Source organism: Marmota monax, unplaced genomic scaffold (assembly GCF_021218885.2).
Source record: "Marmota monax isolate L192 unplaced genomic scaffold, Marmota_monax_Labrador192_F-V1.1 WCK01_AAM20220418_F8-fsc00141, whole genome shotgun sequence".
NCBI classification, from domain to species: domain Eukaryota; kingdom Metazoa; phylum Chordata; class Mammalia; order Rodentia; family Sciuridae; genus Marmota; species Marmota monax.
The window spans coordinates 2,322,651-2,345,836 of record NW_026692981.1 but is presented as its reverse complement, the minus strand read 5'-3'; the positions used below and the strand labels follow the sequence as shown (position 1 = coordinate 2,345,836).

Here is a 23,186-nt window from a genome sequence, read left to right as displayed (position 1 = left end):
AATCACACATCCAGAGTGATACACAGACACAAGCAGCTCAGGGCCACATGTTCCCCCCACTCACTCCCACTTGTCCCTGTTTCTGCAAGGCAGCCACAAGCCACCATGCTTTTGGTGATTGCCTCTGGTCCCCACAGGCCTCTTGCAATAAAGACCTTGTACCTTCTGGGAATGGGCTCCTCAGCACAAGGATGAGGCTGAGACTCGGAGGCCCCCATCCCAGCCCCAGTACAGCTTCTGGGGAGCCATGGAACACTCTTTATGGTGGTCACTACAGGAAGGAAGAGCTGCACTGACACTCAGCCACTACTTGGTCACTGCACCAACAAGAACCTCCCCCTAGTGAGGTGACGCTGGTCCTCAGATGCCAGTGCTAAACTCACCTGAATGTATAAGGGGTGGGCGGTAGATAGTGAAGAGTTGGTCATGGGCTGCGGCTATCGCTCAGTTGGCAGTGTGCTTGCCTTGCATGCTCAAGGCCCTGGGTTCAATCCCCAGCACCACAAAAACAAACAAAAAAACAAAAAACAGAAATCCCCATTGGTCAGAGCTCCACTTTGCCACTACCTCTGGGGACATAGACTGACTTCTCTCCTCTTTGAGCCTAGGTTGAATGGGGCTAATGTACCTGCCCAAAGGCCTATCATGAATATGCAGGGGACAGTTTATAAAGGGACCGGGGGACTGGCGTGGAGCCTGATGGTGAGGTGGGAAGGCCTTCTCCAACAGCAGAGAGTAGGCGTCTCTTCCTTAAAAACCACATCACACTTGTGCCATATTAGGTGCAATCTTCATGCAACATCTGTACTATGCTAGGATCTGAAAATAAATGTAGTGATATTAAATAAACAAATCTGCCTAGAAACCTATTAGAACTGCTCATTTTAAACATTTATATATTCAGCCATCCAGAAGCATTTAAATGGTTTTAGCCATCACCCAATTAAGAATAGAAAAATGCTCAGCCTTACAAATGAAGTTATTTATGCTATTTTGTCATAGCCTACAAGAAAATGAATTATGCATAGATTTATTAACAGAATGAAAACTTGTCCAAATCTATAACACTTTTGCATAATTTAATTTCCTATTCCAACTGCAATTTAAACATACAGTTTCCATTTAATTACTGCATTAACTACAACCAGACTTTTTATTTTTCTTTTCTTTTCTTTTTCCCATGATTCTTTCTTGCAAGGCCGTAAACTGTCTGGCAGAGGAAATAGATAATATGATTCCAGAGGAGGTTCCACATCCATTAATCAAGTCCATTATCCTGGTCTATTTCCAATATTTTAAAATTATAAAAGCAATGGGTGAGGGGAACAACCCTGCTCAAGCCATTGGCAAGTACTAGAAGGTTCTGAGGTGCACAGGCTAGAGTCGAAGGGAACCCATCAGGTGCAAGACTCGGGAGCACAGCAAGTGGCTTTCCATAGCTCTCCAAGAAAAGTATTACTTGAGAAAGGGGAGAAACAAGGGAGGAAAAGGAAGGCCCGTCCTGGGATGCCTAACATTAATATAATTTTACAAGCCACCTCTCATGTTGAATATTCAGTGAAATTATGACTTTTCCATTTCTGATAGGGATGCTCACAAGGTGATATGGGAGCATTAAGAAGGACCAATTGACTAAACAGCTACATCAGGCATGTCTTTGATGACTGACGTCCACTCTGCACTCAATTATTGAGAGAGATAATTCCTCTCCAGGCAACGGCATGTAAAAATTAAACTACACCGAGAAAAGGGAGAGAATCATTTTGTATTTAGGAGACTGAAAAGAATTCAAATGCTTTCTTTGAAAAAAGAAAAAAACATTGATTCATCTAAAATCTTAATAATATGAAAAATAACTATATGAAAATTATATGTAAGTGGCATAATATATTTTCAGACTTGTTTATCTCAGAATATGATAGATAAGTTATATGTAGTTATAGAGAGAAGGAAAAGGGGGAGCAGGTGCATTTTTTTGTTTTGTTTTAGGCAGGGGATACTAGGAATTTAACCCAGGGGCATTTTATCACTGAAATACATCCCCTGCCCTTTTTAATTTTTATTTTGACACAGAGTCTCATTGAGTTTCTTAAGGCCTTGCAAAGTTACTGAGGCTAACCTCTAACTTGCAATCCTCCTGCCTCAACCTCCAGAGCTTCTGGGATTACAGGTGTGCACTACCAAAGCTGGCTATTTTTTTGTGTTTGGGGGGGGTTGTTTGTTTGTTTTTTGTTTGTTTGTTTTTCTTTTCTGAGGCTCCACATTTGATTTGTGACTTGGATATAGGGGGATAGATAGTCATTGCTCTTTGGGAGGCATAAGAGAGAGGGGAGTTTTGCCAAGTCATACAGCTGTGCTAGTCAGTAAAATAATATTATTGAGTGGTTCGTATGTGCTACATACACACTAACCAAATGTTTACCAAATGTATGATGAAGTATTATGATCAGTATTTTATAGCTAAAGGAATACCTTTCTCAAGGTATGATTTTTCTACTACACCAAAGCTTTCTAATGCCCAAGATGCTCAAAACACCTACGATACATATGGTTTCCAAAACAGCCATCCCAGAAGTAAAAAATCATGCAAATTTCTCAGAAAGGGAAGAATCGAGAAGGCCTAATTTTATAGATGTCTTACAAAGAAAAACTAGCCACAGGGCTATGCTTCAACCGTGTGCTTCTACCTTCTGTCTCACACACACAATTGTTATTAGGAATAGCAATCCCCTAGCTCACACGTACCAAACACAAACAAGCTGGACAGCTCAGCATTGCCTGTAACCCCAGCAGCTGGAGAGGCTGAGGCAGGAAGCCAGCCTCTGAACTGAGCAAGCTCCTGTCTCAAACTGAAAAATAAAAAGGGCTGGGGATACGGCTCAGGGGTAAAGTGCCCCTGGGTTCAATTCCCAGTTCCAAAAACAAAACAAAGCCAAAAAATATAGCCCTTCAATCACCTGTATCCTAAGAGGACTGGGGCTTCAAACTGTTTTATTATTATTATTATTATTATTATTATTATTATTATTATTATTATTATTATTTTAATATTTGCAATACCCTAGGATCTTTCCAACAAGACCCAACCTACTCCAGTTTCTTCGCATGGCCACAGTAGACCCATTTCCAGCCCTCGCAACAAATGTGCCTAAAACATCAAGCGTGAGATGATTGTAGGAGGGGTTTGCCTCCTGAGCCTTGTGCCCATCTGGGACTGCGTTTCCCCCGTGTTGGAGGAATGTACCTTAGTGTTCATAACTTGCTTCACAGTGGCTTTGTGGTGCACATCCGTCATGGTAACCGTGCAGGTCTTTATCAAAAGCTTAGAAATTATATTGGATCCTGTAAACTAGCGACTATAGGCTGCAATGGCCAAAGGATAATAAGGACGACCCGCGCGCGCGGCGTCCTCTCCTCCACTGGAGGGCGCGTGGAGGCTGCGCGGTGCGGAGGACCGCCCTCCGACGGGGGTTTTCAAACTCAGCAAAACTCGAGATCTCATTCATTCTACCTTCCTTCTGTTTCTAAGGGTAGGGTCGCAGTGACTCTCAGCTTGTGCCGGGCTTTGCGCAACATGCTCCCGGGTGGTGCCTGCCCGGGGCAGCTCAGCGCTCACCCGCAGAGCGCACGGTGTGGACCAGTGCCTCCTGGGCCGGGCCCACCGTCCCCTTCAGCAGCAGAGCAATTCCTAGAAAGCCAGGGAGGGGGGGACACATTTATAAAGCCTTGTCTCTGTCCCCTTGACTTGGGGTGCTTGCCGTTGGCTCAGGGACAGACAACTAATGAGCTCTAAATCGTGTGCACTCTCCAGGGAACCTATCAATTAAAGGAGAGGAGTGAATTAACCCTGCTGTTAAAAATCGAGCTTTGGATTCACCCGCAGGGGATGCTCTCTCTGTGCGGCTCACTGTGGACATGTGCACACCGGGTGAATGGGCGTGGTGCGTACCGTCCATCACCAGGGACGCGCTAGGGGTCACCCTAAAAGGCTCCCCAACACTCAGTGACACGGCCTCTTCCACGTGCTGGTCCTGTTTCTTGATGCGTACTTCTAGCTCATTCCTTCTTGTGGCCTATTTGTCCGCTTCTGTCCTCTAGAAAGTAGCCTTCACACATTGAGTGTTTGGGAATCTCTGAACAGTGAGTGCCCAGCACAGAATAGGCACTCCATAAATAACTTCAGGATGAATGAATCCAGCAATGGCAATATTCTCAAAATACCAGCTGTGGCCCCCCAGCCAAGCCACCTCGAAGAGCAAAGAGCCCTCCCGTGCCTGCTGAGTCTCAGTCAACCGGCTTGGTCTCCATGTGCCCTCCTCCTCCTGTCCTCACACCATCCATCCCTTGCACCACAAACCTCTTGCCCCTCATCCTCCTCCATCTAAATCTTAACTAGCCCTCTGAGGCGAGTCCAAACCCGGCTTCCTCAACTGCCAGCCCACCCTTCCCTGTCTTCCACTCACAGTCACTAATCCTGACACCGTTTGGTGTCTGGCTTTAGTTTGGTCATTGACTTTTCAGGCTGGCTTCTCGATTTCTATTACACTGTGAGTTTCTTGCGGGCAAGAGTTTTGTCAGAAACATCAGGAGGTCTCAGTGAACAAGTGATTCGTGAGTGTTTGGTATGCTGAGTTCAACCTGACTGAATTACACAAAATTATTTTTGGTTTTTTTCAAGAATTTCATATGATACAACAAAACGGGGAAGGGGTATGAAATCACCACTAGGAGGCAGTATCATTACCTATCAATCCCGTGTTCTTCAAAATAACAAAATAAGAGTGTGGCTTAGTTAATTCAGGTTGGGGTGGTGGATGCCCAGGGAGTTCTGATGGCCACGCACTGGTCAGGCAGTTCAGTCCAGAGGGAAGAAAGAGGATGCTAGTGCGAAGACCCACCAGCCAGGAGTGGGGGCCTACACCTGTAATCCCAGCAGCTCAGGAGGCTGAGGCAGGACAATCGCGAGTTCAAGGCCAGCTTTAGCAACAGTGAGCCAGCCTATGCAACTCAGTGAGACCCTGTCTCTAAATAAAATACAAAATAGGGGTGGGGATGTAGCTCAATGATTGAATGTCCCTGAGTTCAATCCCTAGTACCCAAAAAAAGATCCACCAACATCACATGAGATTCACCCTTACAGGGAACTTAGTCTATAAATACAAACAGGTTAAGAAGCTACCTACCAAGTACTAGACCCTACAGAATAGGCATTTCATCAAGGATCGTTGAACTAACAAATAATGAATGAATAATGGAAAGATTCTAGTATGAAACTAAACATATACAATGATTCTTGATGTTTTAGAGAAATATAACTGAGACTTACCATTTTCTTAGCAAAACTTGTTTGTTACTATTTATTAGAGATAGAAAACAAGACTGGATTGACTACTGATGTGGCCCAATAAGTGGTCCTCATACTCTTATGCATTATTGCCCAGATTTCAACCATGATATAAATTATAGCAGGTATATATATATATATATATATATATATATATAAAACATTTTTGAAACCTATATTTTAATAATAGCAGCTCCCTTTTAGGACCTTCTCTGTAACTTTAAAGCTCTAGTGTTGTTTGAAATAATTGCTTATATGCCACAAGGCAGCTAAGTTTCATTTCTTTGACTTTAATTGAAACCCAAAGGACAGTCTCTCATATAGAAATATGGAACATTAATGAGAAAAGCATCTGATACTTACACTCCCTTTAGACTTTCTGGATCCTACGATAGGAGGTAGTGAAGAGGCTTTCTGACTGTGGAAACAAATTACAATTTAGACATCTGAATGTTATTTTAAAATAATATACATAAAGCAAGATAATTTCACTCCAACCTGAAAGTCAACTGTCATGCCATTTATGTTTCAGAAAAAGTACCATGACCTTTTCCAATTTCAGACTACCCCCAAAATCTCCAAATTCCATTCCAAAATATTTTACTGCTTTCTTGTATACTACTTTAGCTGATGCCCAAAAATAAACTTTTCCTACCATTATAAATGTTGTCATAGCATTTTTCATCAAATCACAATGTTTTCCATTTGCATTTCAAAAAATCATTTCCCAAGTGAGGTAATGATTGTGCCAGGCTAAGCTAAAAACATTTTAACTTGATCATTTCCTTCTTTTCATAATATCTGCTTTGTCTACATCTGATAGGGTGGTAAAAAACTGGCATTAGCATTCAGGGAAGTTTTAAGACAGTAATTCTTGCAAAAAAAAAAAAAAGTCTTTTGGACTGTAAGTTATTTGGCAGATGACTGTATTATTAGGGGAAGACCCATCTTGAAACTCAATGGATGTCTCCAAAAATAGGAGGACCTAGGTATTAAAGGCAGATGGAGATGGGGCTAACTTGCAGGAGAAAGGCCAGCGTGAGCTGCATCTTCACATTGCCGTCAAGTACAGGCTGTGGCTCTCGGCAGAGAATGCAGTGTTTCTCTGCATACATTGTAAAAGGATTTGATTCCTGGGTGAGTAAGGAGAGTTAGCAATGAGTCTGCAGGTAAACAACTCTAAACTGCTAGAACTCCACGTGCCCTTGCCCAGTTCCAACACTGCCCCTGAAATTCCACTTCACCTGTAATTTCTTTAGAAACACTTGGCTAGCCTCACCATAGAGCCATACAAACTGTGGAATTAATGGAAAACACGTGGTTGACATCCTGTTCCATCTCTTTCGAGGACAATCACAAAAAACTTGGTTTCCAGAGCAAAGTGGCCACAGAATCAGCACAGATGGATCCTGGGGCCCCATGAGCAGTCCAGGAGGTCCAATGGCCAGGGCCAAAGTGCATCACATGTGGCTGGCTCTGCTGTGCATCATTCAGCAAAAATGAAGCATCTTTCACAAACAGGACATTTCATGGAGAAAAATGTATTGGGTATAATTAAGAGTGTAATCATTAAAATTTTGCCTGTATTAACTATACACTCAGTCGATTTATCTGTACAAATAGATTATATTGTTTTACACTTATATTGCTTTATATTAAAAAGGTCATAAAATGTTATGTTTTTAACACATTTTGAGGTTTCCCTCCAAACCCAACTGAAAAATTATTTGGTCCAGATAACTTGTAACAACACTAAAACAGCTAATAAAATTTACATAGAAAAGCTCATTGCCCTGGATCTTCTTCACAATAATAAATCTTTACATTTACTATAAATTCAATGCAAGGTAAAAAAAAAAATCTATGCAGTCTTTCATAAGTTCCATAAAGATGGTACTTTTGTGCAATAGCTCTCAATGTCCCGTGGTGGAAGTAAAAGCCAAGACGGATATGTATCAGGCATACTTTCCATCTAACTGTAAATAAGATTATCACCAAAATATCTTGGTGATCCACAGAAGACCCAGGGCTACTTCAGGTGAAGACTGGAGCAGGGGAGCAGGCGAGGGAGGGAGACTCACCCATAGGGCCTTCGCATCGCCGACTTGTCAAAGAGCAACTCACTGTACGGCAGCCTCTTAAACCTATCTCTGCCCACAGCCACGTAGAACTGCCCATTCTCCAGCTCTGCCCCGCTCTCCACCAGCTTCCCTTCTAAGGTATAGAGTCTGTCAAAACATGAGGGCCAACATTTAGGGTTCTAGCAAGCATTTAGAGGACTGCCTAAAATGACAGTGTCGATAAAAAAAAAAAATCTGTTCTTAAATTGGCTCACCTGTTACTCTTCTAGTTATTGAATTCTAAATGCCTCAAAGTCATTAAATTTAACAAAATGCCAAGATTATAAATTATATAAATTTATATAAATAAAGCTCAGCTTCCATAGAAGATGGATTGTTCTATTTGTATTTGGGAATGCTCATTAAATGTGTTTTCTGTGCATTCATCAGGCTGACAAGCTTCAGGTCTCATTCTACTCAAGAAGAGCCCGGAGCCAGACTCCCACAGAGCCGCATCAGGAGAACCAAGGCAGCGGAGAGGAAGGGGGAGGCCACGGGAGGTCAGAGCACCTGTCACCAGCATCAGTGGCACAGAACTGCACAGCTTCCATGCTCCTCTTGCTCTCCTCGCCCCTCCCTCCCCCTCCCCTCCCTCCCCCTTCCCCCTCCCCCTTCCCCCTCCCCCTTCCCCCTCCCCCCCCCTCCCCCTTCCCCCCTCCCCCTTCCCCCTCCCCCTCCCTCCCCCTTCCCCCTCCCCCTCCCTCCCCCTTCCCCCCTCCCCCTTCCCCCTCCCCCTCCCTCCCCCTTCCCCCTCCCCCTCCCCCTCCCCCCCCCTTCCCCCCCCCCCTTCCCCCTCCCCCTCCCTCCCCCTTCCCCCCTCTCCCTCTTCCCCCCTCCCCCTCCCTCCCCCTTCCCCCTCCCCCCTTCCCCCTCCCCCTCCCTCCCCCTTCCCCCCTCTCCCTCTCCCCCCCTCCCCCTCCCTCCCCTTCCCCCTCCCCCCTTCCCCCTCCCCCTCCCTCCCCCTTCCCCCCCCCCCCTTCCCCCTCCCCCTCCCTCCCCCTTCCCCTCCTCCCCCCTCCTCCCTCCCCATTTTCTGTCTCTCTTGTGGAGTCTCCTAAGCGTGAGAGTGAACTTCACATCCTCTCAGAGCCGAAGGTTTTGCAAAAAAAACTTTCTCTACTGTAAAACTGCTGCTGTAAGCCAAAATTAATATGTTACTTATTAAAAGAACTGTGATAATCTTGGTAGGTGGTTTAAAGTTCCCAGATTTTTTTTTTTAAGTAGAAAAAAGAAAACCAGACCACTAGAGAAGAAAGCAGGAAGACAATGCATTTTTTTTTTAAGGTTATAAAAAAGAGCTAGTGCCTGGGAGGATTTCAAGATAATCCTTTTTTTTTAATTCTCAAACTTCTTGTATTACATTATAAGTTCAGTGGTTTTTGCGAAAACAAAACTTAAAAAAAAAATCCATCCACCTGTAAATGTGTTTACTGATTCTGTAAATGCCATTACCATGTGGAGCCATGAAGTTCACTAAAAAACAGCCACTGACACCCCTGAAATGCATTTCTTTTTAGTTAGCACACAGACCCAGGTCTTCACCACATTGTGTCTCCTCCCTGCAAGTCTGGGTCAACACAACAGGATGCCTTCTTCCTGCCTTGACCTAGCCGGGGTTTCTGAGCAGCAACATTACTGACATTTTGGATCAGAGAGTTCTTTGTTGGAGAGGCAGGAGTTTGTCCTGTCCACTGTAAGACACTTCACAGCTCTTGGGCCTCTCCACGCACTGGACAGTAGCGGCTACTCCCATCCCCAGCCAAAAATGGCTCCAGATACTGCCAAGTGCCCCAGGGGCAAGATCCCACCTGGCTGAGAACCAGACATTCTTCTTCCATTTTCCTTCTTCAAAATAGTTAGGTCTGAGTCAGTGGTTAACTTTCATAGCTAGAAACTGAGAGCTGCTTAGCTGTGGACTGGAAATCTCCAGCCAAGGTGAGTAGCTTTCTCCGCGGGTGTATAAAGGGTACTGAACACCTTCCCGCCCATGAGGTTAGCCTTGATGTATGTGGCTTTTGTGAACCCGATTTCTTCCTTTGCTATAAAACATAAACAGGTAACCAAACCAATTTTTATGAGAGGCTATTGATACATGCATGGGCTGGTGCTTAGAAAGACTCTCTCATGTTCTGATAAGGGAGAGTGGGCTTGTCCCCAGGAAGCTGCAGCCCAGCCTCACTCACATCTGATGTTTCAGTGACAATTTAGTTTCCCTAAGTATTTAAGAGTTCGGGGGACATATATTTCCATGTATGAGTTTGTTCATATATATTTATATATATATGTATGTATATGTACGTAGATGAGAGGGTACAGCTGGGTGTGAAATCATACATCATTATGTGCTTTATATTATTTATTGGGTGAGTTTACATTTGTAAAAGGCAAATATACACATATATGTACAGGCATTATACATCTCACTCCTGTCACCAAAATAAAATCCAAAAGGATCTAAGGATTAAATAAAAATAAAAGTACAAGATGAGGACATGAGAAATTATTTTTAAAATCTTAAAGAGTTAGGTTGGGCACAATGGCGAACTCTGTAATCCCAGCAGCTTGGGAGGCTGAGACAGGAGGATCATGAGTTCAAAGCCAGCCTCAGCACCTCAGCAACAGTGAGGCACTAAGTAACTCAGTGAGACCCTGTCTCTAATAAAATACAAAAATTTAGCTGGGAATGTGGCTCAGTGGTTGAGTGCCCCTGAGTTCGATCCCTGGAACAACAACAAAAAAAATATCTCAGAGTCAGGACGATCCAAACTAGTCATAAAACTTAGTGATCACAAAGAAAGATTGAGAATTTGACTCTATCAAAATCAAGGCATTTATACATAAAAAGAATATCAAGAAAATGAAAACGGGAAACATATTTAAAACTCACATGAGAAAGGGCTAATTTCCCTAATATGTGAAGTGTGCCTAAAATCGGTAAGATAAGTGTGCAAAGACCATGACCTAGCTCTCATTTGTAACAAGTGAGTGTGAGCCACTTGGAGAGAATTGGTAGTTAAAGACAAGCTCGGGGCAGGCCACCTGTCAGAGTCCTCCCTCCTGGCCCCACATGTCATGTTTGCTAGAGGAGAATGACAGTGCTTACCTCGAGGTCACCAAGCTAATTAAGTTAAAAATGAAAAGCATTTGGAATAATGCCTGGCACACAAGAAACATCCAATAGATCTTGCTATATATAAAATAAGTAAAAATCAAGAAACAATGAAATATTATTTTTACCCAACAAGACAAAAGACAAAAATGTTCTGCTGATTTCACAGTATAGATAAAAGCATGAACTTCCTCTCCCCAGCTGCCTCTCGTGGGTCTCTGGCAAGAGTGTAAATTGATGCAAACTTTTTGCAAGAAAACTGGTGGTGTCCATCAGAATTTAAAATGCATTTGCTACATGAAGCAGTAATTCAACCTCCAGACTGTAGTCTCCTGAAAAATTCTGCTTATGCACAAAGATGTGTATGTGTAAAAATGAATACTGGAAATGACCTAGACTTCTTTCCATCCAGATGACACAGCCAAAAGAAATCAGGACATGCCCACACACAAAATGGAATACTTTGCAGCCATGACAAATAATTAGATAGAGCTACTTGTGCTCATGAGAATAATCTCTAAGACTTGTTGTTACAGGAAAAAAGCAAGGGTATGTATGTGCATATATTTATTTATAAGGTATGTATTTGTTCATGGCTATGTTTTTTAAGAACTAAAAGGTGTATATTCTTGAATATGCACAGAGTATTTCTGGAACGATGAAAAAAATACAGGGTGGGGGGAACAAGGTTCTGGGGAGCCTGGAGTGGGAGAAATACTTTTAATCTACACTCTGTTCTATTTGAAATTTTGCCAAGCATTATTTTCAATTCAAATGATTATACTTAAAATCTCAATGGCCAGGAAACAATAAACATTAATATATGTAAATATGGATACATTAACCTGCACATGCATTTAACTGAAAGACCCACTGTGCAATCATTTGAGAACTTGTTTTATAGTGAGTGTACATGCATTTGTGTGTGTGTGTGTGTGTGAGAGAGAGAGAGAGAGAGAGAGAGAGAGAGAGAGAGAGAGAGAGAGAGCGCACACAGGCATGAGGACTTAAAAGCAAAGGTGTATACCACAACTCAACATGTTCAAGAGGCTAGCAGAGATGGGCTGAAGAGCACTCTTGGGAAACACTTGAATGGATTTCAAAAATATTTAAATGTGTGTGTACATATATGCTGTCTAAGTATTATTTTTCACTCTCCAACCGCAGGAAAATATATATGTAAGCCTCCATCAAGGGGTAATTTCATAGAATTTGCAACTTAAAACCCATGATTTTAAATGTTCAATTAAACTTTAGAGCCTAATAATGCTCTTGGTTTTTTAAGCTTAGATAGTTTTTTAACTATCCTCTGTGACCTGCTCCTCCTTTATCCCACTAACACTTCCTGATAACAATTTTTTTACCCCAGGCAAATAATTTGGACCATCAAATAACTATAAATATCTCCTAGGGGGAGGCAAGGACAGTCAATTAAGAGTTACGAAGCTGACTCTCATCTCAAGCAGTTTTGGTGCTAGCCTGTTTACTCTCAACCCAAGGAACAAAAGTTCCACATATCGATGTGTTCTGGTGTGCGAGGAGTGTTCTGGTGTGCAAGGAATGCGTGTCGCCAGCCATGTGCATTACTTCTTTCCCTAAAACAGCCCCGCGAGGCCAGCACTGTTTCCTGTCCATGCCACACATGCACAAACCGAGGCACACATAGCCTAACTGGTGAGACAGTGACCCCAGAGCCTGCTGGGGACACCTTCCCCCCAAAGCCCAGGCCCTGGAGAAGACCCCGCGACTCACCTGTGGACAGCCCCGCTCCGGAGGGGTATTTTTTCTGTGGCCATTTGCAGCACATGGTCCCACTGACTCAGGGCTTTCCTGGGGATGAGGAGGCGAGAGGCTGGGCTTATGAGGTCCCCGTTGGCAATCAAGCTGTGGGAGGAGCCAACGGGTTCACACAGTCACATGGACAGAATTCAAAATCCCAAACCCAAAGGAAAATACAAAGCCAGTTTCAACTTGAGACTCACAAAATGGTGCAGGGCTCCTGCAGGGGTTTCCTAAAGCGGGCGGACACGTTGATCCTGCTGTGGGTCACTGGTTTGACCTTTAGGAGCAAAGAAACCCAGATGGCTCAGTTGTTTGAGATCAATAAAACCACCTATTTTGAATAACAGCTATTTTCTCCATCAAGAATGGCAAAAAATATTCTCTAAGTGTTCATGATTAACCAACTGAAGTGGAGATTAATCATAAATCAAAATATATACTTCTTAGAAGTTAAAAGGTTTATTACCCCCATTTAATTATTACTGTATATATGTATCAAAGGACCATAACATACCCTGTAAGAACATACAGATATTATGTCTCTATAAATAAGGGGATATGGCGCAGGTGGGAGAGGGCTTGCTTCACTTGCACAATTCCCAACACCACACTCACACACACACAAAAAAAAAATCAGTAAGTGAAATGGTGTCGGTTCAAAACTCAAACCTTCATTTTGGACCTAGCAGATTTAAGGTTTGATTTTGCCAGTTGGTGAGAGAATCACCCAGTAAACATAGGGCCAGAACATCAGTTCTGCTGGGCTCCAAGCTGTCTTGGGAAGTCCAGCTCACCAGCATGCTGAGTAGGTTGGCATAGTGAGCCAAGAGAGGCTCATGAGGCTCACCAAACCCTCACTTCTAGTCCCTGAGTAAAGAATGCAGGGCAGACAGATGATGGATGGATGGATGGATAGATAGATAGACAGGCAGACAGACAGGCTGGCTGACTATAAATTTTTCTTGGAGGTATTTCCAAAGTCAAAGATAGCAGAAGTGAGCTGACCGTGCCCACCCTGCTGGAATGGGGTGAACCTGGACTCCTAGGTAGTCTTTGAATATGAACTGCACACTTTCCCCAATACATCACTCTGTCCCAGATATCATATTTAGATTGTATTTTGACACAGGTGACCATATAAAAATAAAATGCTTCATATGAACTTGATAAGTCTAAGTAAATAATTTAAGTTCACAAAACCCATGACACTTGCTAAGACAAAATCACAGAGGGTCAAGACTCAAGTTAAAACCTGTGTGAATTTGTTTGTGGAAAATAAACTCAATTGAATTAAAATGGTTGATGCATGGAATAATAAGATGAAACTGAGTCTGAAATTTTGAACTCCAGAACTAATTGCCCAAACTTTTCACATAAACCAGTTCAATGTCTCATGCCTCAATTTCTTGACCGGTAAAAGTAGGAGTCATTCTGCTAAACTAGCCCAAAGGGAGGCTCCGTGAACTAATTAGTGAAGTGGCAATGTCAGTCCCCAGGGCTGTTAAACCGAATGCTTCGGAGAATCCACCTGCCTCAAATCTCAGCACTCACCACCTCTTGACACCCTGAGCCAAGAGAACCAAACTCAGTCTTTGCACCTGAGAAAGGGACTGTGAAATGGGGACCATCACACAAACTTGGTGATCGCTGACCTCCTGTAAAAACTGATCACGCCATTTAAAGTATTTTCAATAACTTTTTAAAAATACGTGTCACGTTTTTATGACTGTGTGTTGTAAGACAGACTTAGGTGTTTAGAGAAATAAATGAACTCAAGTTAATTATCTGCAACATAGAGGCCAGCCTACACAAAAAGTTTTCAACTCTAATTTTCTTATGGTATCTATTTAAGGAAAAGTTGGTTCTCAAAATGATCATATTTAAAGAAACTTTGTTAGTACTTTACAAACACAGCATCAGAGAGGAAAACAAAATACTTCACAAAATATTTAATCAATTTTCCCTACTTTATGATAAGTGAAAAGGGCCAAAAACCTTTATAGATACCAGAGTAGAGACAATTTATCTAGGAGTCAAAATGCCAGAAACAGTCAAACTATAGGTCATCCTAGAGAGATTGTTTTTAAATAATCATCCAATTTTTCAATATTGCTATTTTTAAATGGAAGCAAGAGTGGCTGAGATGTGTGATGCAGAGTGACCCGCAGGAGCCACCAAGAGTGCCCTGCGGCTGATGGTGTGCATCAAGCTGACCCTGGGAAGGGCCAGAGTCAGAAGACAGGTCCTGATGGGACTCTTCCCTGACCTTCATGGAGGGAAGCCACATGTCAGGGGAAGACTCCTGACACGGCCTGGAAGGGACCTGGAAAGGAGAGGCTGATGACCACAGGTGACAACGATGGCCAATCTCTTCAAAGAAGCAGTTGACTAACTGAGAAGAGCAGCCTCCTCTGGTTGGGAAGGAGATGGAGGGAGCCTGGCGCCCACCATAGCAGTAAAAATGGACACGGGTCTTTCAGATCCCACCGAAGAGCTCAGGATGCAAAGACGTCTGGATGCACAAGTTCCAGGCGGGGGACCTTTTCTAGGTGAGAAGACACCTACAGCTGCTTTCATCCCAGAGGACAGAGGCAGGGGACCGGACCTCCCACAGACCAGCAGGCCAGGTGGCACAGAGAGCTCCACACTGCGGACACTTTCTTCCCCCCAAGGACCTCCTCAGTGCACAGAAGGGTAACAAGAGCTAGGAGCAGGGCCAAGGGCTGAGGGAGAAGTCCCAGGTATGGGAGGCTGGTGGCCGGGCTGGACCACAGGATCTCCAGCTGGGCAAGCACCAAACATGTAGGCGAAAGGGGACTAGGACTCCTCCCCCAGGGGAACAAAGCCAGGCAGAGGTGACCGCGATGTGGGAATCAGCCAGCAGGGATTTTAATAGTATTATAATATGTTGAAGAATTCAGTAGAGAAGGTGAAACAGATGAGAACACCAAATGAGAGACAGGGAATTTTAGTCCAGAAATTCAAACTCTGAGAAAGATGCCAATGGAAATCTATAACTAAAACAGAGAACATGGGAATGAAGACCATTTCGTGGCCTTAGCAGATCAGACACAACAGAATATGCGCAAGGGAAATACCTTTCTAAAAGGAGGTGAGATGAAGACACCTTTTAGAAATGAAAGCCAAAAGAACTGACTGTGAGCAGAGCCACACCCCAAGATGCTGTGGAGGAAGTTCCTCGGATGGCAGGGAAATAAGACGGAAGCCCAGACCAAGACAGAATAAAAGACACTGGAAAGAAATGTGCGAGTCACTTTGAAGACATTAGTCACATTTTTAAATTTTAAAGCAAAAATAATCACCATGATGCATGAAGTTGGTAATAAGGGAGCAAAATATTTAATGTGAATGAAGGTCAGAGTGAAGGTCAGTGGAGTCAAACTGCTGTAAAGTTCTGCATGGCCTGGGAGAGACTATTTGAATGTGAGCTGAAGGTAAGGGCGCAAATGGAAAGCACAGGAGAGCTGTGGTCGCAGCTCCAGAGGCACCGCTAAAGGCCGCCAGAGACAAAGTGAGTCACATGTCAAGTGCGGGAAGGAACAAAATGAACTTGGCACTTGTTTCAAAGCAGTTGCAAGAGAATGTTCCACAGGACACATCATTCCCAACATCCAGGCAGACTTCTGTCTGAATCTCTCATGCAACATTTTTCATAAATATAACCTATTCCCCTTATGGTATCAATATTTATGTGGGCTGCATTTTTCCTTTATTTTCTTAGTAAACTGCTTCTTCTAAACCCAAAGTTTCATCCACGGTGCTTTGGACATAAAATACTTAAGTCAGACAATAATTGGAACCGATTTTTGAGCAAATATCATGCTCAGAACTGATCCAAACACTTTCCATATGTTACCTTTACTTTTCCCAATATCCCTATAAAATAGTTATTTTCAAATAAGTTTACAATTAGAATCATAAAATTTATAAAAATTCCATTTATATTCAAAACAACCTTATGAGGTTAGCATTATCCCAACTGTATAAAGGAGAAAGATGCCTCTTGGCCCTGCAAGGTCCCACAGTGAGCAAAGCAGCAGTCAATAGACCCACTTGAGATCCCCAGTCCAGGCTCCCTCCACACACAGGCAGCCCACTAATGGTGCTCAAGACCCCACCCGGCCACAGGCAGAAACAATAGGTGCATACTGTGTTCATTTAAATAAGCTCTTTCTTGAGCTATATGTAACTGACTGTATGTAAATATAGTGCACACATGTGAGCGCGTGCACACACACACAGCCAAGGCAGACCACGATGAAGTTTACTGACTTCATTCATGGGTCCCCATGTCTTCTCAAATCCAAGTCCCCTTGAGTTCCCCCCCTTTACCTACTACCTGCCATATATTCTTTACCTGATCTTATTATAAATGCTGAATAACCCCAATGGGGGTTGAAGATTATAATTTATTACCCCCAAGAAAACTTCTACAAATTGCAGATTCCAGGCATGGTGCCAAAAGCAGGCCATGAGAATAGTTTCATCAGTATTTTTCTGCAGTGATGGTTTTTTTCAAAATTCCAGCCACTTCAGAAGGAAGCTTGTTATAGAACGTGTCTCTGGCAATAATGAACAGGCTGCTTAGAACACTCCCAGAAGGGTCCAATTAGTCTCCATGAGCTGATGAAACTCCTCATCTCTGCCTGGGTCCTGTACAGGTCTCCGTGTTGTCCAGGTGTTAACTCCCAGGAGAAGGGCAAAGTTTATCTGTCAAGGTGGGTCAGCTTCTGCCATTCAGAGGGTTATTCTCTGCCAATTACGGACACTACAGCACCAGTTCACAGGGTTGCTGTTTGAATTGTTGTCTAAGTGACTGCCTCCTTTCATTGAAGCAGGAAAATGATTTAAAACAAATGAACAAGCAATGCAAGGTAACAGATTCAAAACAATGCAAGGTAACAGATTTTTTTTACCTTAAAAGTGACCCCAAAGATCAGATCCCCATCACAAGTAACCTTCCTTGGAAAACTCCAAAGTGTGAATATTCCCTAAATAGACATTCATGCTGCTAAGTCCTCAAAGCCAAGTTCTGATCCATTAAATTACAAACTTCAAAGGATTGACATTATAGTTCACGTTCCTCCTCAATCACAATCTGCGCATCATTTTCAAAGTTCAGAGAGTCCTGAGCATTCTGAAGATACAATGTTAAACCTCAAGTTCATGAACTTTATTCTAGAATTTACTATGATTTGCAAAGGTCATTTATCTCACAGGAAAGCCAAACAGTCCCCAAGTCCTGGTCAGGGCATTCACAAGTCACCGTTTCCCCAATGCCACGCGGAAGAGAAGAACGCAACCCCCAGAAGGTTAAAAAATAACCCATTAACCCGGGAGGGCTCTGGGGAGTTGAACTGCCACCAACCAAGCGGGGCCGGGCGGTGCTGAGGGCCGGTCACTGTGTTCCCTCCTAACCTGCCGCACCACGCTCACTTCTTCACGTTGCCTCGTTTTGTTTTGTTTTCCCAAAGTGGATTTTGGTTTCCAGACCTCTCCAGTGAGCAGAATGTGCACTAAACACAGGGCCATGGAGGGGCGCACACATCAATGGGGATGAGAGGCGGTGACGCTGGGGGTGGGCCGCGGGGGGCAGCTCCACCTGCCGAGTGAGTGAGTCACCCGGCCGGGAGTCCGCTGAAGAAGGTGCCAGCTGGACAGGATCCCCAGCTGGACAGGATCCCCAGTGGGTCTCCCGTTAATGCTAGGGAAGCTGTTAACCCACCAGACCCGGGAAGGGAAGCTCCGTTTGTGGGGAATACTGGGTTATCACCTCTGATGCCCTGGCTTGGAGGGCGCACTGTGCAAGAGCGTGCATGGCCCACTCTCGTTGGGCCTGGGGGGACAAGAGTGGCCAGAGAGGAGTGAAGTATGAGTGAAGCTACACGGTGACTCAGGGCCCTGGCTCCAGGCTTGCCCCAGAGTCCTCTTGGCCTGGGTGGCTCTGGGTGCTCAGGAACAGGATGCAGCGCTGCCTTCTGAGGCTCTCTAAATGCCCTTCAGGTCTCACAGTCTCCAAAAACATACTAAAGTATAGCTAAATGCAAGTTACTTTGGACAAAAGTAGGACTTTTTTATTTAAAAAAGGAAAACTTGGAATGGAATCACGATTTGACCCAGATATCCCATTCCTCGGCTCATACCCAAAGGACCTAAAATCAGCATACTGTAGTGACAGCCACATCAATGTTTATAGCAGCTCAATTCACAATAGCTAAACTATGGAACTAACCTAGATGCCCTTCAACATGAATAGATAAAGAAACTGTGATACATACACACAATGGAATATTACTCAGCCTTAAAGAAGAATGAAATTATGGCCTGAAGACCAGGAACATTCCAGAACATGATTATGTTATAGACTGTTCACAAATAAATCTATGAAGCCTCTAACTCACATTGGTCTGAATGGGTTTCAAGATATGAAAATATGTCTAGTCCTAGAACAAAACTCAAAACCGATGTGTGTTAGTGCTTCAGATAGATAGATTGATAGATAGATAGATAGATAGATAGATAGATATAGAGATTAGATTTTTTTGGAATAGGACCAAAGGTTAAATTTAAGAATCTAAGCATGTTGCTGGCTGCAGTTGTGCATGCCTGTTATTCCAACTCAAGAGGCTGTGGCAGGCTGGCCTTTGGCAACTTAGAGAGACGCTGTCTCAAAAAGTAAAAAGGGATGGGGATGGAGCTCAGTGGTAGAGTCCCCTGGGTTCGATCCCCAGAGTACCACCAGAAAAGAAAAAAACTTTCCCATTCAAATTACTCCAACCTCAGTAGCTAATGTCTCTCTCCCCATTTTTGCATAATGACTATATTTGACTGATAGAAATAACAAGGAAGGACACTTTGATTTTCAGAAATGAACTTTCAGGATGGAAAACGATCCATGCTGATCCATGTTTCTTTATAACAAGCCCCATGAGTAGTCCCACATAATCCATGCTTCGGTAGCTTCTGAATGAAGCGTTTATGCCCAAAGGAATCTTCCAGAAAGCAAGCCTCCACAGCACCTCCAGTTTGTATCACAGTGGCTGAGGACACTCAGGAAGCACCCAGTAAGGAGAAGAGAGAAAACTTCCACGCACAGCACGCTCTTCCAAAGCAAGAGAGAGGCTCTCAGAGGCACCCCAAGTTCTGAAATCCGAAGCTACTTGCAGTGAAATCCCGCGGACATCTCGTAGCCATTCACTCCCATCCTAGAGGGTGCGTTCACTCGATGACATCTGTCGTTCACCTCCCGTGAGTCAGCACGGACCAGGTGTTGGGAGTTCGTGACAGAATAAAAAGCAGTCGCAACCCCTGCCTCACTGAAGCCGAAGAATAACAGAGGGGCTCGGAGACAGACGGAAGGTAAGAAATCCAACCAAGAAACACCTAGTCACAGATGGTGAAAAGTGCTCTAAAGAAAATAAGCCGTCCTGAGACACGGCAGAGATGGAGCAAGTCCCTGAAGAGGGAGCCCTCCCTCGGCGGGTCTCGGCCACAGGGGAGGCTGGGACTGCAGGACAGGGACGGAGGAGGAGAGGAGCCGGCACTGGAGGCTCCCCTGGGGCCCCAGGCTCGGGGAGAAGGTCACATGTCAACAGGGGTACTGTGAGGCTCCCCTGCGGAGTTCAGCACCCACGGCTCTGGCTGCACTGGAGACAAGATGGACACAGCAGAGCTGGAAGTTACCCGAGTGAGAGATGGCCTGGCTCTTCCTAGGGGATGGCCAAGGAGACTGGAAATGTGGGAAATCCTAGGTTGGTGTTCCAGGTAGGAACTCGAGGGACCTCATTCTATTTTATGGAGTAGAGGAAAGCCCAATCCATGAATCAGATCTGTGACTAAATGAGCTACGATTTTGTCTTTTCACAAAGCAACACGGGACTTTTGGAACTGCGTAGCTGAGAGGGAGGGAGGGAGAAGAGCGATACCTGTCTCAAAGCACCTTTTTGTACAACTAACAACTTTTTGAACCATGAGAAATAACAGCCAGGATGCAGGAGAAACACAAATCCAAGCACCCACGGTGTGGAAAATGAACATATAAATAAAAACATCTTTGTCATACTAAGTTAGAGCCCAGAGGCCAGGGGAGAAGATGCTCAGGTCACAAGGGACTGTGGCAAGAACTGCCCTGCTGGGCCACAACAGGAAAGGGCCAGCCGTCAGAGGAACCCGTGGAACCAGGGCTCCTTGGAGAAACTCTGAATCCAGGGAAAAAAAGGAAAAACGAACCCGTGATATCTTCTGGTTCCAGGAGGTGATGTCGTGCTCAAGAACTGGCCCGGCCACAGCAAAGTGACCAGACACCACGCTGGAGAAGTTTCCGATGGCCAAGCGGGGCAAATTCCAGCAGCCAAGGGAGTCATGATACGCTAGGGCTTTAACGGTAAGATAGAGACCCACGGTCCACGCCAGTGTACACAGGGAAGAAACCTCTGTCCCGCAGGAGAATTCCAGCCAACACGGCAACCCGTAGGAGGAGACAGGAAATCATCCCAGACAAGCACCGTCGTCACAGCAGCGGCAGACAAGAGCCAGGATACACTGAACTCTGAGTGAGACCCTGAAGAAAGAGAACTCTCGTGTGTTTGCACAGTCTCAAGGTGTCCCCCTGTGACATCGCATTCCGTTGGCCAAAAGTAACTTCACGGAGAAGAGAGCCAGCGAGACCATCCTGACCAAGTGACTAAAGTGAACAGCAGCAGTAACACTGCACGTCCTCATCGGGTCCAGTAAAGACAATCAAATGCTGAATAAGCCGGGCAGGTGGCACACGCCTGCGATGCCAGCTTCCTGGGGGGCTGAGGCAGGAAGACTTCAAGTTCAAAGCCAGCCTGGGCAATTTAGTGAGGCCCTGGGTCAAAATAAAAAATGAAAAGGACGGAGGGTGTAGCTCACGGGTAAGACACCCCTGAGTTCAGTCCCCAGGACCAAATAAATCAATAAGAGGCTTAATCTTGCTGAAAATACCAGATTTCCCTTCTGTTTTTTTCTGAGCATTGACTTTAGACAACTGGAAATGTGATAGTTTCTCTCTCTTTGGAACATGTATAACCATTTGGAACACTAGGTAAGCCTTTGTCACCCTTATGTCCCAGGGGTATCCTCCTCAAGGACCTGGGAGCCATTGCCCTGGAGTGTAAACCAGAGGTGACAGTACCTCTGTGTGCTACGTGGAGCTAGACAGGAGCAGTTGGCCACAAGTTCAAGACAACTTTTAGTGCAGAACAGATGGGTTAATCAACAGCCCTGCCTCCGTGGCGCCCCAAGGTCAGACAAGACAGCTACTCAGGAGCCGTGCCTGGTCTCAGCCCTATAATCTCTCCCTCCCACAACAGGAGGAAGAGAGATCAATGCAGGGAGGATGGCGGTATGTTTGCTCAGAAAGGCCCGATTGCCAGGACATGTTAAGCAAGACCCTCCATAAATGCCAGAGACCAGAGTTTCCCAGCCTAGGAAAGCAGAAAGATCAAGGCCAGAGTCCACCCACTGTAGATTCTGTCAAACCAGTTCCTATTAGGACCTGTCAGCCAGGCCAGGATGACCAGGAGCTGCCCTGGGAGGTGGGCTAATGTATTCCATCAGTCCCTAGCCAGAGGTGACGCTTGGGCAGGACCTGATCACCATCTCCCTCTTACCCCAATAGAAGCTGGGACCCAGGAGGTGGGTGGCACTCTCCTCCTGAGAGGACCCACTCTCTCCCTTAAGAGGGCCCCCCGTTTTTCTCTCCCAGCAAACTTTACTATGCTTCTACTCAGTCTCATGTCTTGTTTGAAATTCTCTCGTTCGAGAGCACAAGAGCTGAGCATGCTACTCCATCTCGGTCAGGATCTTATCTCTCGTCCATCGATCTGAGGACAGTGGGACCCTGGTGTTGATGGTGCCAAGTTTGGGAGGGCCACTCACTGCAAGGTGCAAAAGCTTCTATCATGAAGACAGAGAAGTTTGCTGCTCTCTGGATGAGGCCAGTTAGCCACACCGATGGGCACCTCAGTCCCAAGGTGAAACCAGGCCAACTGTGTCACCAATGGGCTGTCGGGACTCTTACTTGAAGACTGGTCATTGATCACCGTGAAAACATGTCTCCAGTGGGTTGTATCTGTCGGCTATATAAAAAGTTGAGACTTGTTTGTCTTCATGATCCCTTAGCATTGTTCCGGTTTAATGCTATTTGATGTTTTCTTTCTCTACCACCTTTGTGGAAAATACTTCTTGTTTTTAATTGTATTTCCGCAACAGTGCCTTCTGATATGAGGCAATGATGCAGGCACAACATCATTTGCTGGCATTCTTGTCCCCAAAACGAATCATTTCAACCAAATCACAAGGAAACATCATGCAAAGGCAAACGGAAGGACATTTTACAAAACAGTTAACCTTCAAAACTTGTCAAAGTCATGAAGGACTGAGAAATGGGCGAGAGAAACTAAGGAGACATGAAACATGAAATGCAGGATCATTGGTGACAAAGTTAGCAAACTTCTAATAAGGAATGGAGACTCGGACATTGTAGTAAGTTCAATTTCCTAGTTCCAACAACTACACTATGGTTATATGATACGTTAGAGGAATCTGAGTGATGTAAGGTACTGAGTGGCAATTTTTTTCTAAAATTATTGCAAAATCAAAGTTCAAACAAATGTAATGTTTCATACTGTTACATGAAAATAAAGATCTACTACCTAAGAGACGGCCTCCCCCTGTCTTCACCTCTCTTGGCCTGTCTTCTCTCAGTAACCAAGCACAGCTTTACATTTAAAGTGTAATAGAACTATCTCCTGAGACAACCAAGGATAGTCTCCATTTGTAGCTA

At 44.5% G+C, this 23,186-nt stretch overlaps 1 protein-coding gene across 1 annotated transcript in view; it reads right to left on the bottom strand.

Annotated features, from left to right (window-relative positions):
* Positions 1–23,186, bottom strand: part of Dcdc2 (doublecortin domain containing 2) — a 130,632-nt gene that overhangs the window by 77,168 nt on the left and 30,278 nt on the right. The window contains exons 4-7 of the mRNA XM_046452502.2: positions 12,556–12,632; positions 12,326–12,457; positions 7,426–7,572; positions 5,708–5,762 (exon numbers count right to left, since the gene is read on the bottom strand). Coding sequence (XP_046308458.1) covers positions 5,708–5,762; positions 7,426–7,572; positions 12,326–12,457; positions 12,556–12,632 — 411 coding nt within the window. The remainder of the gene's footprint in view (positions 1–5,707; positions 5,763–7,425; positions 7,573–12,325; positions 12,458–12,555; positions 12,633–23,186) is intronic.